The 18,854-nt window shown below is 39.9% G+C and overlaps 1 protein-coding gene across 1 annotated transcript in view; it reads left to right on the plus strand.

Moving 5' to 3' along the window:
• The window catches only part of ttll12 (tubulin tyrosine ligase-like family, member 12), a 36,114-nt gene extending 17,572 nt beyond the window's left edge, over nt 1-18,542 (plus strand). Inside the window, exons 5-14 of the mRNA XM_063005385.1 lie at nt 1,165-1,298; nt 3,444-3,520; nt 4,280-4,393; nt 6,338-6,535; nt 7,261-7,372; nt 8,007-8,158; nt 10,391-10,472; nt 12,041-12,109; nt 15,500-15,638; nt 18,095-18,542. Of these exons, the coding sequence (XP_062861455.1) occupies nt 1,165-1,298; nt 3,444-3,520; nt 4,280-4,393; nt 6,338-6,535; nt 7,261-7,372; nt 8,007-8,158; nt 10,391-10,472; nt 12,041-12,109; nt 15,500-15,638; nt 18,095-18,246 (1,229 nt within the window). The 3' untranslated portion in view covers nt 18,247-18,542. The remainder of the gene's footprint in view (nt 1-1,164; nt 1,299-3,443; nt 3,521-4,279; nt 4,394-6,337; nt 6,536-7,260; nt 7,373-8,006; nt 8,159-10,390; nt 10,473-12,040; nt 12,110-15,499; nt 15,639-18,094) is intronic.
• The last annotated feature ends 312 nt before the right edge of the window (nt 18,543-18,854 follow it).

Below are 18,854 nucleotides of genomic sequence, written 5' to 3' on the forward strand. Positions count from 1 at the left end.
AGAAGTGATGAACTAATGTAATGTGAAGTAATGAGTAACTACCGTTCCTGTCATGAATGTAACCAAAGTGTAAAACATGACGTTAAAATCCTAATAAACAAACAAACGAATGTAACCAAAGTGTGTAAAACATGGCATTAAAATCCTAATAAATAAATAAATTCGACATTGTCACCTCGATGGCAGCACTTCTCTTTAAAATCCTTTTGGACATTTTTGTGTCAGTGTTACCTTTACGCACATGCAGGTCACTAATGCCATGGCCACTGATGCTGTCTTGGTGTCTTGATGGTTCTTTGCAACTTTTGCACACAGAATTCTATGTTCATTTTGTTTTTAAATAAAAAAATAAAATAGAACATGGACTTTTCTGACCACAGAACACGTTTCCACTGTCCATTTCAGATGAGCTCAGGCCCAGAGAACTCTGCAGCATTTATGCATATGCAACAGAATTAAGGCACTTCAATATGCAGCCTTTTAAGGTGTCTTAAAAATTTAGACAGCCGCCTTCTTGGGAGCACAAGTGGGATGACATAAAATTCTGTCTCTGTAGAGAGCTCACTAGGTTTTCGTGCCGACCTGCAGTGTTGTGTTGAGAAACTGATTGCTTGCAAAGCCTGAGCCCTGGTGGACTTCCCTCTGCACACCATCAAGAAAAAAAAAGTTGTACTGCCATGTATAGGAGCAAAGAAGGGCTATTTTCCTGTGCTTGGACTTCTCTTTTTATACTTAATTCTCCTTATGTGGGTCCCTTGGGGCATTCTTCTTTTTGGCAACCACCATATTGCTTAACCATCATCTGACAAATTTCCATTTTTGATGGGGTCACCTTTTTTGCTTATCGCCATCTCGACTCTCCTAGAGTCTTATATTTGTTAGCCACTATGATTTGCCATCTGACTTTTCCTAACCTCCTGTTTCCCATATCCACTATTATTTTCAGCTCTGTATTTACATCCCTGCTATGCTATGAGTCTGGGTTGGCTCTTAACTGTAAACATAATTATTACTGTATACAGTGTATCCAAAACATAGAAATATTAGTCAAAAGGGTAATCAGGCTCTAATCACAGCTCTAACAAAACCATTGAACTTGAACTCTTAATAAATTTGAACTAATTTCATAGTTTTTAATGTATTATTTATTCATTTATTTCCCAGATGAGGTGACAAGGGATTACACTTACGGAGAGCCTAATTCACTGGTGAGGAAATGTCGTCTTTTACCATGGATACCCGCTGACCTGGAAGGCGTGAGTGATACGACTTTGGAACCTGCTGATCTTTATTATGAGGTTTGTCTGCGCTCACTTGTATAAAAATAATATAAGTAGTGGATTTACATGTATTTTGTGTGCTTGTTTCCCTGAGTCAAAAAGAAGAAAAGGTCACCATATCTTAAACCCCCATATTTACTCTGTAATTACTTTTATAAGCCTAGTTTACATTCAAAAGCAAGATCGCCTTAACCAGTAACATTCCTGTACGTCTTGTAATTTTTTATCACTTTTGACATTGTCAGGGGCGGCACGGTGGCTCAGTGGGTAGCACTGTTGCCCCACAGCAAGAAGGTCCTGTGTCCATGTCTTATAATGCATGCTTTTTTGCTTATAATGTATCTGCTTTGTTTTGACCCAGTGATTTGACAACAGTTTTTTAGCATTTCTATTCAGTGTGCTTTTTCTCATAGTGCCTACTTATCATATAGTGCCTGATTATCATTACATATAACTTCATGAATGTTTACTTTCAGTTGCTGACTAATTTTGGGGGAAATGCCCAAACCTCCATTTGATGGGAAGTTTGGCTCACCAGTTACTCATCAGTTATTAAACCTGCAGTATATTGTTGCATGTATGATGATTACACTGTTAGAGTTGTAGTGCACATTTATGAATGATTAGGTACTATCAGAAGGATTGGAAACAATAAAAAAGAAAAACTGAAAATAGGCATGTGAAATGCACATTGGTGGGAAAACTGTCTTGACCTATTAACTGTTGATAACGTTGTCTTTAAGTGTGCTACCATTTGTTTAGTTTAAATTCAGACAATGGCGGAGTTTCACTGCTTTCATAAAACCACTTCTGATTTTGTATTGTTCATGGATGTTTCTGCTCAGAAACAGGAAAGCAGGAAAATGGATGTCCTAAATGCAACTTTTAAGTGCCTTGACCAGTTGCAGCACACACCAATCTCCTTATGAGATGGCCACAGGTCACTTAAAGGTAACCTGATGCTGCTGACAGACAATGTTGTTGTGCTGTAGCCACTGCTTTGTGGCTGCTTGTTTTTCTTCCCGTCTTCCCATCACCCTAGGACAGTGAGATACGATAAAGAACCATTATTCTGGATCAGGTTATTTTTTCCATGTCATCAGAAAAACCTATACAGTTGCGATTAGATCTCAAATACAATAATTTCGGCTTTAAATAAAGTCTTTATCAGTTAAATGATGCAGCAAATAAGGAACAAAAAGAATGATTGTTTTTAGAGTAGCAGGATATTTTGCTTATACTGTCATGTCACAATTTATCCAGCCAGTCTGCTGGACCTAAAGTTGGGTTAAGCATGAATAAAACTGTTAAATACTTAATAATCACTTTTGCTTGTCTTCAGTTGTGATGTGTTATATAAACACCATCCAGAGGTGAAAACTATAAAGCTGTCACAAAAGCTGAGAACAATTGTTTTATTTCACCGAAAGGACAATGGATATAAAATTCCAATCTTAAACATTCCCAGAGACACTATTGGGAGTTTTATTTGGAAGTTCCAGACGTACGGTGCAGCAGCAACTTGGTCGTGGTAGAAATCCCAACATTTCTTACAGATGTCCTGGCCATGTCATCAGGATAATGAAGAAAATCTGCTTACAGGATGACCTGATGAAGACTGGGACAAATCTGTCAGTGCCAACATGTCATAAGATCATTTAACCATATTTGGTACTTTTTAGTGAAACTTTTAGAAACTACAGAAGCAGGCTGTATGGATGAAGCAAGAAACTGTGCAGACTGATAATTGGTTAAACAAAATAACCACATGTGAAATGTGGTGACGCTCATCCCGCCCTTGTTTCAAGGTGACTTTTGTTTAAAAAGAATAATAATAATGTCATCTAATACCTGTTTAATTACATAACAGATTTGGTTTGCCTTTTAATTACAAATGTAGTTAGAAAATGCATCAGCATAATCAGACACTACCAGCTAAGAAGTCATGGAAAACATGTAGCAAGTAGATTGGCTTATCTGAATTTCCCCTAAGAATGGGTAAATGTGTGATTTTCTCTGATAAAATTGATGTAGTCTGGTTGTATTACTGTTTTGTGCCTGGTGTTTAATCAGTTTAACAAAATACTACTCATATGTTTAAAGTATAGTGGGTGTTTATATTTTTTATTTTGTATTTATTAATTTTAATTTCCTTAATCACAGACAATTCTTCAGGAGAACAAAGAGAAGCTGCCACTAGACATCCCAGCCTACAGTGTACCAGATGGAAAAGTTTTGAAGTAAGTAGTGGTGTTTTTCTTTTCTACTGAATGCTCACAGTGAAAGCTGTAAGTGATCATAAGGCTTCTGCTCTTTGCATAAATCATACTGAATGCATTTTATTATTGTAGGGTTTTTTTTATGATTGTGAACCATGGAGGCTTCTGCAAGTAGCTTGGTGGGCCAGAAAGTTGGATCTACTTTATTTCTTATTTGATTAAAAAGAGTTAACATTTTATTTATTTTATGTTATTAATTTAAGTTTGGGTGAAAAATGTAAGTTATGTCAGGGTATTAAAGGAAAAAAACATATTTAATCTATGTGTGCTTAGTAAAATTGAAACTACTTGTCAATTGAAATTGGTCAACGGATTGATGTCTTTGCCAGAAAAGGGAATAGAACAGGATGCTCAAAAGCAACTGAGGTGAAAAAGCAATGATGTGGGTTTATGCAATGACGAGCCTTGAATCACCAACAGGTTATCAGGTGGCCAATAATCATTGATGCCAAAGGGCAGGAAGGCTATGGCATCTGGTATGGACCAACAAAAATAGCTCAAATTGTATTTTACTTGTTATGATTGCATCTGTGTATGGGGTTGCGTAGTCACAGGCCAGTCAAAGTGCCTGTGATAACTCCCATCTACCGCCGAAAGCACTTACAATGTTGCTTAATGGTTGTCCAAATATCAAAAACTGGTAAAATGCCCACCTCTCTTATTAATATCTATCACAAAATGCATTATAGTGCCATCTACCATATTCATTACCTCCAACAGGGTGTACACAGAAATGAAGCAAGTTTTGGAGCATCTGAAACATCCACGGTTCCAGTTCACTGAGCAAGATGATGCTGACATACTCTGGATGTATTCTCATATCCGAGACTACAGGTGAATGCATGTGTCCGTTTATACAGATACATTTATAAATGAAACTTGTGCTTATACAGTGAAAATTAAGTGTCTGAAAAAAATTCACGCCTAATTGTTTTATCATTATCTTCTATTATGATCTTACAATTCAAATATAACAAAACGTTTTTCTTTTTTTCATTGATCTATAAAAATGTGTTATGTGAAAATGACCTTTTAACAATTTGACAAAAAAAGAAACAATGTAGTAAGTGTTTATGTACAGTGTATCACAAAAGTGAGTACACCCCTCACATTTCTGCAAATATTTTATTATATCTTTTCATGGGACAACACTATAGACATGAAACTTGGATATAACTTAGAGTAGTCAGTGTACAGTGAAAATAACTCAACACACAGCCATTAATGTCTAAATGGCTGGCAACATACAAGTGAGTACACCCCACAGTGAACATGTCCAAATTGTGCCCAAAGTGTCAATATTTTGTGTGACCACCATTATTATCCAGCACTGCCTTAACCCTCCTGGGCATGGAATTCACCAGAGCTGCACAGGTTGCTACTGGAATCCTCTTCCACTCCTCCATGATGACATCACGGAGCTGGTGGATGTTAGACACCTTGAACTCCTCCACCTTCCACTTGAGGATGCGCCACAGGTACTCAATTGGGTTTAGTCCATCACCTTTACCTTCAGCTTCCTCAGCAAGGCAGTTGTCATCTTGGAGGTTGTGTTTGGGGTCGTTATCCTGTTGGAAAACTGCCATGAGGCCCAGTTTTCGAAGGGAGGGGATCATGCTCCGTTTCAGAATGTCACAGTACATGTTGGAATTCATGTTTCCCTCAATGAACTGCAGCTCCCCAGTGCCAGCAACACTCATGCAGCCCAAGACCATGATGCTACCACCACCATGCTTGACTGTAGGCAAGATACAGTTGTCTTGGTACTTCTCACCAGGGCGCCACCACACATGCTGGACACCATCTGAGCCAAACAAGTTTATCTTGGTCTCGTCAGACCACAGGGCATTCCAGTAATCCATGTTCTTGGACTGCTTGTCTTCAGCAAACTGTTTGCGGGCTTTCTTGTGCGTCAGCTTCCTTCTGGGATGACGACCATGCAGACCGAGTTGATGCAGTGTGCGGCGTATGGTCTGAGCACTGACAGGCTGACCTCCCACGTCTTCAACCTCTGCAGCAATGCTGGCAGCACTCATGTGTCTATTTTTTAAAGCCAACCTCTGGATATGACGCCGAACACGTGGACTCAACTTCTTTGGTCGACCCTGGCGAAGCCTGTTCCGGGTGGAACCTGTCCTGGAAAACCGCTGTATGACCTTGGCCACCATGCTGTAGCTCAGTTTCAGGGTGTTAGCAATCTTCTTATAGCCCAGGCCATCTTTGTGGAGAGCAACAATTCTATTTCTCACATCCTCAGAGAGTTCTTTGCCATGAGGTGCCATGTTGAATATCCAGTGGCCAGTATGAGAGAATTGTACCCAAAACACCAAATTTAACAGCCCTGCTCCCCATTTACACCTGGGACCTTGACACATGACACCAGGGAGAGACAACGACACATATGGGCACAATTTGGACATGTTCACTGTGGGGTGTACTCACTTATGTTGCCAGCTATTTAGACATTAATGGCTGTGTGTTGAGTTATTTTCAGAAGATAGTAAATCTACACTGCTATACAAGCTGTACACTGACTACTCTAAGTTATATCCAAGTTTCATGTCTATAGTGTTGTCCCATGAAAAGATATAATGAAATATTTGCAGAAATGTGAGGGGTGTACTCACTTTTGTGATACACTGTAACTACCCCATGTAACTGTGACACTAGGTCACTGAAGCTTTCCACAAGAGCAATCCAATGTGGCTATGCAATTCAAGTGAGTACCCCTCTCATACAATTCCCCAAAAAAGCTTTGACCCATTGCTCTGCCAACAGGAAGCTGAGTGAGGAGCGACCCCATGTACTGCTTAACCAGTTTCCGTGCGAGACCATTCTGACCACAAAGGACTGCCTGGCATCAGTGGCTCAGCGAGCCAGGAAAGGAGAACGTACAACATTGTGGCTTCCAATGACTTTTAACCTCCAGACTGAGTTACCCCAGTTTGTCAGGCATTACCAGCAGAGGCAGGAAAGGTGAGCTGATTTTGGTAACACTGGCACATTTAAATTCATGGCAGTTAACAGTCTATTTATCCGAAGTTACTTAGAATTGTGACCAATTACGGCAACTTGGCAGTGGTAGGGTTCGAACCAGTGACCTTTTGATTACTAGTCCAGTACTTTTACTGCTCAGCTACCACTGCCCAGAGACTTTTAACTAGAAATATATACATATTGTTGTAGGGGACTTAAACACTATATGCCCATAATTAGACATCTGTCTATAAGCTTGTTAGACATCCTGTTGTAAAACAATGGACATTAATATAAAGTTTCTTCTTGTAGCTGTAACAGCCTTGTATAGTACAGCTTCTTACAACATTTTGAGAGATTACAATCTAATAAATGAAAGTGAACTTTGATAGCTAAGCAACAAAGGTACTGGACTAAAAATCAAAAGGTGGCCAGTTTGAGCCAGTCACTAAACAAGGCCTTTAAGCCTTAGTTGCCTAAATTGTATTAGGTCACAATTATAACTCACTTTGAATAAAAGCCTCTGCTAAATGAAATGAATTGCAGCAGTTATGATGAACCCCCTCCTGCAATCGCACCCATGAACGAGCAAATCATTGCCCATATAGGTACCCAGCCTCCCAGTAGTAAAGCTGAGATTCAAACTCACGAGTTTGAGAAAATATTCATAATTATTAAGCATGAGTAAAAACAAATTTTTATATTTGATAATGACTTGTTTTTAGAGGAGAAGATAACCACTGGATATGCAAGCCCTGGAACCTGGCCAGAGGTTTGGATACACATATCACCAACAACATCAACTTCATCATCAGACAGAGGGAGAGCACCCCGAAGGTACACACACATATTCATATTTATTGTGTTTTAAGCTGGTCACTGAGCAGTGTGGTGGCTCAGTGGGTAGCACTGTTGCCACACAACAAGAAGGTTCGGGTCCTTTCTGTGTGGAGTTTGCATATTTTCTCCGTGTCTGTGTGGGTTTCCTCCTAGAAAGATCATGTGTAACCTAGTTACCTATTGTGTCATGAATGTAACCACTGGATTGGCCTGCCTGTACTTCTAACCTGTCCCCAGTAAAAATTGTGTGGAGATTTTTAAAACAAAAAATGCAACAATGTCAATGCCGTACAGTTGCACAGCTTAAAATGTGTGTGCATGAAGAATGGGACAAAGTAACATCTGTGCAAGAAAACTGTAGCTCACGGAAAAAAATATCCTCGAGATGTGTCTACAACTCAATTGGAGTTCACCATTTGTAATTTGAACATACTTTGGAAAGACACACACCTGGATATAAATCTTGGTCAGGGAGAAAAGAAAGAACCCAGTGGTCACTCTAAAACAACAAATCTAAAGTTGGCCTAAGACAAGATCAGCTTTTTCCAATTTCCTCAGATTATGACATTGTGTTTCTGTAGAAACTTTGACATGACCACTTGAATTGTATTATTTGTTTGATGTGTTGTAGGTGGTCTGTAAATACCTGGAGAACCCTGTGTTGTTTGACCGAGAGGGAGTGGGTCTGGTGAAGTTCGATATCCGCTACATGGTGTTGCTACGCTCTGTACAGCCTCTGAAGCTCTATGCTTACAATGTCTTTTGGCTGCGTTTTGCCAACAGGTTATACTCCCACCTCACACATACTCACTTGCATTATCAGAGTGATTAATTGTAGCCCACCTGTTGCTCAGTCCTTTTTGTCAACACCCTCTAATCCATCTATTAATTGAAAAGACCCCTAGCGATGGCAAAGATTCACTGGGTAGCTAGTTGGTGTGACTTGATGCTTTAAACCAGGGGTCATCAAACTATGGCCCGCGAGCCGTATACGGCCCGATGCTTTAATTTGACCAGCCCCTTTAACCACAGCAGCAATACATGTTGTCTGGCCCCTGTTCATCTTCGAACTCACAGTATTATAACGGGGGAAAAAATAACAAAGGAGTCTCAGTAGATTATACGGCAGCGATCCAACGGGTGGCGCTCCAAGCATGAGGGGAGTGATTGGCGCATCAATAGAGACATGAGTGACCGCAGCCACTGTGGGATTTCGTTTTGAAAATCCTCGTGTCCTGTGTTAATTTCATTAAAGCTAATGCTCTTAACTACAGGCAGTTTCAGGAATTCTTGTCTGAGCTGAAGATGTGCTTTACTGAGATCCGCTGGATGAGTCGGGGCGAGTTTTGAAATGTTTTAACGTCCTGCTCCCGGAGATCAACGCATTTATGCATCCAAAATCAAAACTCAAGCACATTGTTTAATTTTTATGCTTCTCTTTCCATTGCTCCCCGATCTCAATAAAACATGCACTCAAAGTAACTACCGTTTTTGGGAGCATCTACATCTGTGAGCAGACTTTTTCGAAGTTGAAACACCTTAAATCTCCAACCAGATCCAGACTCACTGATCAACATTTATTAGCTATTATGAATGGCAGTAACAAATATGGAACCTGATGCTTACTGTCTTCAGGCAAAAGCAGACTCACAGTTCACACTGATTTTTTAAGGAAACACTGTATGAGGTAGGATAATGGAAATTATTAAAATAAATAAAATTTCTGCATTATCATTATGAACTACAATTATACAAAGCCCAGACAATACATCCAGTATACATAGTAAATAGCTTTTTTGGGTGTGTTTACTATTTCACTTGCGGTCCGGCCCCCCGAAACACTGAAGAACAGTAATCTGGCCCTTCGGTTAAAAAGTTTGAGGACCCCTGCTTTAAACCTTGTAGGGGATATTGTCTTGGACACTTACCTGAAACTTACCTGAAATAAACACACTGAAAATGAAAAAAAAAGGAGGTGCTAAAAAATATTTTACATTTTTATTCAAAATAGTTATCACAAAAATTTAGGTATAATGTCACTAACTAAGCATGTATGTAATCACTTGTATGTACTGTATATGTACACTGATCAGCCATATAATTTAAACCACTTTCTACACTCACTATCCATTTTATTAGCTCCACTTACCATATAGAAGCACTTTGTAGTTCTTTAATTACTGATTGTAGTCCATCTGTTTTTCTACATACCTTTTTAGCCTGCTTTCACCCTGTTCTTTAATGGTCAGGACTACCACAGAGCAGGTATTATTAAGGTGGTGGATGATTCTCAGCACTGCAGTGACACTGACATGGTGGTGGTGTGTTAGTGTGTGTTGTGCTGGTATGAGTGGATTAGACACAGCAGCGCTGCTGGAGTTTTTAAATACTCTGTCCACTCTATTAGACACTCCTACCTAGTTGGTCCACCTTGTAGATGTAAAGTCGGAGGCGATCGCTCATCTATTGCTGCTGTTTGAGTTGGTCATCTTCTAGACCCTCATCAGTGGTCACAGGACGCTTCCCATGGGGTGCTGTTGGCTGGATGTTTTTGGTTGGTGGACTATTCTCAGTCCAGCAGTGACAGTGAGGTGTTTAAAAAAGTGGTCCTGGAAGGGTCCTGACCATTGAAGAACAGGGTGAAAGGGGGCTAACAAAGCATGCAGAGAAACAGATGGACTACAGTCAGTAATTGTGGAACTACAAAGTGCTTCTATATGGTAAGTGGAGCTGATAAAATGGACAGTGAGTGTAGTAACAAGGAGGTGGGTTTAATGTTATGGCTGATCGGTGTATGTAATCTGTCCATAGAAAAAAGTATTAGCAAACCTACTTCCAAAACCAAAAAAGATTAAAAGCACACTGACCGTACTTGTCTTGTTAGTAAGAACGGTACTACATGCTTGAATTATTTTTTTTTAATTCTCACATGGCAGTTTTAAATAACCAACAAATGATAAATAAAAAAAACATTTATGTGTTTATATGATCTGCTTACGACCTTCATCTCTTCAGGCCTTTCTCTTTGGATCATTTTGATAATTACCAAAAGCACTACACTGTGATGAACTACACTGAAGGTGCTCAGCTGAAACAGGTAAGATAACTAAAGCCTAGATGGATAACTAAAGCCGTAATAAGAACACTACCAAGACATGAAAATACTCAAGCAAATACAGTATTTTATTATTCACTCAGTGTATGTTTGCTTTTACAAGCATGGATTACATTTATTTACATATGGATGTACATTAATACATGTACAGTGGGGCCAAAAAGTATTTAGTCAGCCACTGATTGTGCAAGTTCTCCTACTTAGAAAGATGAGAGAGGTCTGTAATTTTCATCATAGGTACACTTCAACTATGAGAGACAAAATGAGAAAAAAAATCCAGGAAATTACACTGTAGGATTTTTTAAGAATTTATTTGAGGTCTGGAGACTGGCTAGGCCACTCCAGGACCTTGAAATGCTTTTTACGAAGCCACTCCTTCGTTGCCCGAGCGGTGTGTTTGGGATCATTGTCATGCTGGAAGACCCAGCCACGTTCCATCTTCAATGCTCTCACTGATGGAAGGAGGTTTTGGCTTAAAATCTCACGATACATGGCCCCGTTCATTCTTCCCTTAACACGGATCAGTCGTCCTGTCCCCTTTGCAGAAAAACAGCCCCAAAGCATGATGTTTCCACCCCCATGCTTCACAGTAGGTATGGTGTTCTTGGGATGCAACTCAGCATTCTTCTTCCTCCAAACACGACGAGTTGAGTTTTTACCAAAAAGTTCCATTTTGGTTTCATCTGACCACATGATATTCTCCTAATCCTCTTCTGGATCATCCATATGCTCTCTGGCAATCTTCAGACGGGCCTGGACATGTACTGGCTTAAGCAGGGGGACACGCCTGGCACTGCAGGATTTGAGTCCCTCTCGGCGTAGTGTGTTAATGATGGTAGCCTTTGTTACTTTGGTCCCAGCTCTCTGCAGGTCATTCATCAGGTCCCTCCGTGTAGTTCTGGGATTTTTGCTCACCGTTCTCATGATCATTTTGACCCCACGGGATGAGATCTTGCGTGGGGCCCCAGATCGAGGGAGATTATCAATGGTCTTGTATGTCTTCCATTTTCTTACAATTGCTCCCACAGTTGATTTATTCACACCAACCTGCTTGCCTATTGTAGATTCACTCTTCCCAGCCTGGTGCAGGTCTACAATTTTCTTCCTGGTGTCCTTCGACAGCTCTTTGGTCTTGGCCATGGTTGAGTTTGGAGTCTGACTGTTTGAGGCTGTGGACAGGTGTCTTTTATACAGATAACGAGGTCAAACAGGTGCCATTAATACAGGTAATGAGTGGAGGACAGAAGAGTTTCTTAAAAAAGAAGTTACAAGTCTGTGAGAGCCAGAAATCTTGCTTGTTTGTGGGTGACCAAATACTTATTTTCCAAATAAATTATTTAAAAATCCTACAATGTGATTTCCTGGATTTTTTTTCTCATTTTGTCTCTCATATTTGAAGTGTACCTATGATGAAAATTACAGACCTCTCTCATCTTTCTAAGTAGGAGAACCTGCACAATCAGTGGCTGACTAAATACTTTTTGGCCCCACTGTAATACCATGGAAAATCATTTCTGTCTAATACATTTTATTCTGTATGTTCTGCGTAGGTCCACTATGATGAGTTTATTCCAATGTTTGAAAAGCAGTATCCAGAATATCCATGGAATGAAGTGGAGGTAATGCCTTATTAAACACATAAATAAATCATATTTTGAGTTTAAATTTATTATAAACTATCGTTATATTAAAAAAAAATACTAAGTCAAGTTTATTTATAAAGCACCTTCAAAGACGCGTGTCATCCAAAGCGTACAATAAAATCAGAACAATGATAATAGGGCCAGTGATAGCTCAGTGGTTAAGGTACTGGACTAGTAAACAGAAGGTTCCCGGTTCAAGCCGCGCCACCACCAAGTTGCCACTGTTGGGTCCCTGAGCAAGGCCCTTAACCCTCAATTGCTCATTGTGTAAGTCGCTTTGGATAAAAGCGTTTGCTAAATGCTGAAAATGTAAATGTAAAATGATAAAATAATTAACATAAAATAGTAATGAAATACATATAGCAGTATAAATATATCAGTGTAAATAAAACTATGCTAAAACCCAAAAGCCTGTTAAAATAAATAGGTCTTTAAACTATCGGTTGTGGGGGATGTCTTAATAAAAAGTTGCAAGCTGTTTCAAGGATGGCAAGGATTCTTTTTCTTGAAATGAGTTGGGAAAGACTGCTCTAAAACATACAAAGCTAATTGTTCAACCTAGCACACTTCCACTCATTGATGCTTAATTTTTTGTATTCTTTCAGCTCTTAGCACAAATGTGAAAGGAAAATGTAATGGTCTAGTGCCATTCTCAACTGTGTCTTAAGGTGATCAAGCACAAACCTCTCTGTTGACTTTATCAGGTGTGATGTCAGAGCTACTGGTCTGTAGCCATTCAGTTCCTTGTGCTTCTTAGTCATTGGCACCGGGACAATGCAGGAGGTCTTCCAAAGCGCAGAGACCCTTAGTTGCAGACTGAGGTTGTAGATGTATTGCAGGACACCACACAGCTGACCTGCACAGGCTTTTAGTACTTTAGCACTGAAACTATCTGGGCCTGCCACTTTTTCTGCAACAGGGTTCAAAAACCTAGTGAGCTGCCTTGCTGTCTACTGCCTATATAGGCAGCTGTCTAAGTAGAAAGAATTATAGACTTATAAGTCAAGTTATTCGGACGCACTGCTTAGACAGTGATAACAGCGATTACACTTTCGCTTACTAAGCTAACACAGTTAGCCTAATGCCACTCAAACCAATGGGATGAGATGGCACAACGCGTTAGCCTGTCAACTAACATCTCCTCCATGTACCGAAACAAGCCCGAATTTACAAATAAATGAAACCCATTTTTATTAAATTAAAAATTAAAAATCAATCTTATTCTTCCTCTGCCTTTGTCCCGTTCGGTTGCGGGGTTGGCTCTCGGCGGATCATGATCCACATTGATTTGGCACAATTTTTACGCCGGATGCCCTTCCTGACACAACCATCCCTGTTTTTTTATCCGGGCTTGGGACCGGCACTACAATGCACTGGTTTGTGCATCTAGCAGCTAGGTATCTATAGGAAAATTCCTTTTCCTGTTTCCAATTAGCCTGGTAGCATGTTTTTGGACTGTGGGAGGAAACCGGAGCACCCGGAGGAAACCCACGCGGACACGGGGAGAACATGCAAACTCCGCACAGAAAGGACCCAGACTGCCCCACCTGGGGATCGAACCCAGGACCTTCTTGCTGTGAGGCGACAGTGCTACCCACTAAGCCACCGTGCCGCCCCAAAAAATTTAAAATCAATGATAATTTATTTATATTTATATCCGCTCATTGCTCCACATTCGTCCACCATATTTGTATTTTTTTTTTTTTTTTTGAAAAACGTTGTGCCGCACTGAATGCTGGGATTGGCATTACCCCTAAGGAAGCATTGGATGCTCCCTTGTTATTCAGTCAAAATACTGTTCAAATTTAAGGTACCTTACAAGACAGCATTTTAAGGCATCTAAGAATTTGAATAGCCTTCTTCTCGGGAGTGCGTGTAGGATGAGGTAAAATGCTGTCTATGTAGAGAGCTCACTAGGTTTTAAAACAGACACACAGTCTCTGTTGTGTCCGTACCTCGTCAGCTTTGATATAGAGGTCCGGAGAGGAGGGGAGGTGTGAGACAGGGGGATCATAATTTGCGAGCTGGGGAGAACACAAAGAGTGTTTTGAAGAGATGTTATGGGAAATGTGCAAATGGCCCACTATCAAGCCTATTGAATAAGGTGTGTAGCTCATCGCTTTCTTCAGGTTGCTGATGGCTGGGCAGTTTGTATCCTGACACCAGCCTAAGACCATTCCATATCTCTTTCACCTTACTCTGCTCCCTCTAAATATTCATGTCATCCCTATCACCAGCTTTCAAGGCCCACTTATTCATGTTCAGCTAGGCCTTTAAGTCACCAGTGATCACCAGTGACCAGTGATACAGTCACCAGTATGTTTGTTGTTTGCAAAACAAAGCACATTCTTAGGTGGTAGAGCCTTGTTTATTTAGTTCATTTCACAGTCTGTATCCTCATTATAACACCACAGTCAGTTCTTTTAACAAAAAAATATTGATAGCCTCAGCAGATAGCTTCAGCCTGATGGCCCTGGTCACCACTGGTTGCCTCAACACGAGCAGGGATTCTATGCTAAACCTAGAGGAGATCCAATACTCCTCAATTTTATTAAGATATTCAGTCTTTGGACAATAATATAGATTAACTGAAAATGCAGATAAAATGTCAACAAGACATCGGGAACAGCCAGATCATGGCATAAATGCCAGCTGGATTTACAGACATCACAATTTAACCTTTTTATTTACCACAGGAGTGGGGCTTTACTACAACTGTTACAATTTATTAATTATTTCACAGTGTTTAGTTGACAGAGCTGAATCTAAATATGTAAGGATACATTTACATTTACATTTTCAGCATTTAGCAGACGCCTTTATCCAAAGCGACTTACATTACAGTAACAGTATACAGTCTGAGCAACTTAGGGTTAAGGGCCTTGCTCAAGAGCCCAACAGCAGCAACCTAACAGTGGTGGGGCTTAAACCAGCAACCTTTGGATTACTAGTCCTGTGCCTTAACCACTAGGCTACGGCTTAGGATATTTGCTGTATTACCCAGTTCTAGTATCAAAGGCAAAACTTGTTGGAGCACATACAAAACAACTATTTGTAGCCTAGCAGTTAAGGCACTGGACTAGTAATCAAAAGGTTGCCGGTTCAAGCCCCTCCACTGTTAGGTTGTCACAGTTGGGCCCTTGAACAATGCCCTTAATCCTCAATTGATTAGACAGTATAGTGTCAAAGCAATTGAGGATTAAGGGACTGTGGCTTAATTGCTTTGGACAAAAGTGTCTGCTAAATGCTGAAAATGTAAATGTTCAGTGAAAGATACAAAACTAAACACTGTCTCTTTAAGAAACAACAATATTAACAAAAGTGCATCATTGTTAATTAAACTGTGTATTTGTGTGTGTGCACCAGGGGGAAATCTTCAAGGCATTTGCAGAGCTTTTTCAGGCAGCTTCGTCTCGCCCTGCACCATATGGAATCTGTGCATATCCCTCTTCTAGAGCAATATATGCCATCGACCTTATGCTAAAATGGGACCAAAGAGAAGGAGGTATACACCATCCCTGCTTCAGCATTACACTCCATCACATCATCCTTTTTCTTTTTTTAGACCAGCAGATTATCATCTTAATCAAGAATATAAAGGACAACATTACCTCTAAAGGCCAGTAGCACCAGCAGATCTTGATGTCGGTCTTAACTGCTATGGAATTCGTAGCTATGACTTTGCACTCGTAGCACTGATCAAATTTAGACCAACAACTATAACTTGCAATGTGATGTTAAAATTCATCATTCGTCTTTTTTTCAACTTCACACTCCAGCTTGATCTAAATCCTTATAATCAGTTAATTGTTACACATCAACAGACCACTGATAACAACAATTGAACAAACACATGTCCAGCCTTAACATATCTTAACTTCAGGTACCTCATAAATGTCTCCTTTTGATTGTTTACATCAATGATTGTATCATACAGTATTGGATTATTATGGATAATTTCGCAAGGTACAATCTCTGTGGCTGCTAATATGTGGCTTTATAATGTGGCATTAAAATGTACTCATTATCTCTCTATATTTCTATCTCTTAGTAGGTAGTAGAGAGATAGTGATAGACATGGGGTTAAAAACCTGGCTGTGTAACTGGATACTGGACTTCATGACAGACAGACCCCAAGTTGTAAGATAGTACCAAAAGCTTGGTACCTTTGGCAGTGTTCGTCTGCTTTTTAAGGTTTGGCAACCCCTGTAGTTCATAAACCCATCTCCAGTGATTACTTATTATTAAGACTAATTCTAATGCCAGGAGTTCTGGATATCTCTCTAAACTGGCCACATGTAATAGGATCATGTTTCATCACTGAGGCGCCAGGTCTAGCCCTGAACCTGCAAAATATTTGGATAATGGAAAAATAAAATCAAAACTTATAATTGGAATGGGACTAAATTATTGGAGCACATGCTGCTTTGTTCAGAAACATTGTTACTAAATGTAGTTATTTACTTTTTACCTAAATTAACCATGATTCGACAAGGAGCTCATGGAGCTGCATGACAAAAAGCACTATGCTTTTAGAACCAGCACCCAAAAGGTTTTCAAGAAAACCAAGTACACATTTTGGAACATGAATGTAGAATAGTCAAAGACCAGTAATCTAAAAAATCAAATACACTGCTTTATGCAAACGATCCCTCCTTCAGGCCATCACCATCTATGCCTTTGATGGTCCCAGAACAGTGTGTCCTTCCATTGAAGTTTATCACCTATGCAGACAGTCCTCCGTCCAGCCCTTTGTCTGTAAATTGACCCAAGTTCTCATAATCACTGCTAATAAAGAGAAAATTCTAATCATCTTATCACAAATGTTGAAGTAAAACATGCTTTTAGAGTTTTAGAGACCCTCAGGCAGTCAGAATACAGACTGGCTGTCACAAAGTTTTGTGTGACCCTCCTCAGACCACTAAACCACCGCCAAACTGATCATGCTGTAGGATACTGCAGGCAGCATAATGTTCACCACAGCATTTCCAGACTTGCTCTGTGAAGAAAGCAGGGCACTAGTGGCAGACATGTCAATTGTGGTGTTTTCTGGCGAATGCTGATCAAGCAGCACTGTATTCGGCTGTAAGCACAGGTCCAACTTGAGGACTTTGGGCATTCATACTACCCTCATGGAGTTTGTTTCTTACAGTTTGGTTAGAAACTTGCACACCAGCAGCTCGCTGGAGGTAATTTTGTAGGGCTGTTACACACACAAAGGAGCAGATATCGTTCCTGCTGCTGTTCAGCTCTCCATGTAATAAATGTCCTGGTATTACTTTCATGCTCTTAAGCTGTGCAAACCTTCTTGATGGCATGCATGGATGTGCCATCGTTGAATAGCTGGCCTACCTTTGCAACCTGAATGTGCTGCAGGTACTGCCTCATGCTACCATTAGCGACAAGGACACTAGCAAAACACAAAACTAGACAAAAATCAGTCAGAATTTTGCTGTTATCTCTCCAGTTATCAAAGGATAACTGAAAGAATTTCAAAAACAAATTACATCACTTTTCTACACCGTCACCTGTCAGTGCATTTTCTCAGCGTTGTACCAACTTTTTAATGCCATCATCAAAAAGCACATAGCACATTGGTTGAGCACATAGCCACTAATGCACCGCTGCTTTCACATCATCACATGAAAATGTTCTTCCTCTTAAAGCTTCTTTGAGCGGTCTAAAAAGGTGGAAATCGGATGGCGCTAAATCCAGACTATAAGCTCTCTCTGTCTCTCAAACACGACCAATTACTACTCCTCCCACCCTCACCGTTTCCAACGGAAATATAAAAGTGAGGAAACTTTTTGAAGATCCCTCATATTTTCCACTTTCAGTTGCTAACACTTTTGATACGTTTTATCATTTTTGTTACTATGTTGTTGCAGGACACAGAGGCATGTTGATCTAATTATTGGCCAAATCATATTTCTTATATCCATACCTTTTTTTGCTCCTCAGGACAACAGGTGATGCAGCCTCAGATTTTGGAAGTGAATTTCAATCCAGACTGCGCCCGAGCTTGCCTCTATCACCCTAGCTTCTATGACCACATGTTCCAGACGCTTTTCCTGGATCAGGCCGACCAGTGCCCTGTAAAACAAGTCGTATAACCACCTGATGTATCAGCACAAGTCAAAACTGACTTTTATTCATTAGAAATAAATGACAATTACATTTTTTGAGTATTTATGGTTTTGTCACATCTGTAGTCATATCAAAACACTGAAATTATTTTATATGCATTACTGTATACAAACTTAATAATTTATACTACAAAAACAGACACCAAATGCTAGGTTGACTAAAAGTTGCATTTTTATTTCATTTGTTTTTGCAAAAGACCCTGATGGTCCAAGTCGAGAAGTATGAACACCAAGCAAAAATGATAAATAAAATATTAAACTGCTTTGCTGCTTTTTGGGTTTGGTTGCTTTCTTTAAAGACCTAACATACACAATATTGCAACACACAAAAATAAGGAATATTTAAAGACTTTATTTACAAAATACAAAAACAAGACATATTTATTCAAAGTATGGTAACAATAAGTGCACTTTTTGATCATGGTACTTGTGACTTTTAGTCAAGTTAGCAGATGCTTTTATCCAAAGCGACTTGCAGTATTGTGACAGTATCTTGTCTAAACAATTGAGGGTTAAATGTCATGCTCAAGGGCCCAACAATCGCAACCTGGCAGTTGTGGGGCTTGAACCAGCGA

This window comes from Trichomycterus rosablanca, chromosome 1 (genome assembly GCF_030014385.1).
Source record: "Trichomycterus rosablanca isolate fTriRos1 chromosome 1, fTriRos1.hap1, whole genome shotgun sequence".
Classification (NCBI taxonomy): Eukaryota; Metazoa; Chordata; class Actinopteri; order Siluriformes; family Trichomycteridae; genus Trichomycterus; species Trichomycterus rosablanca.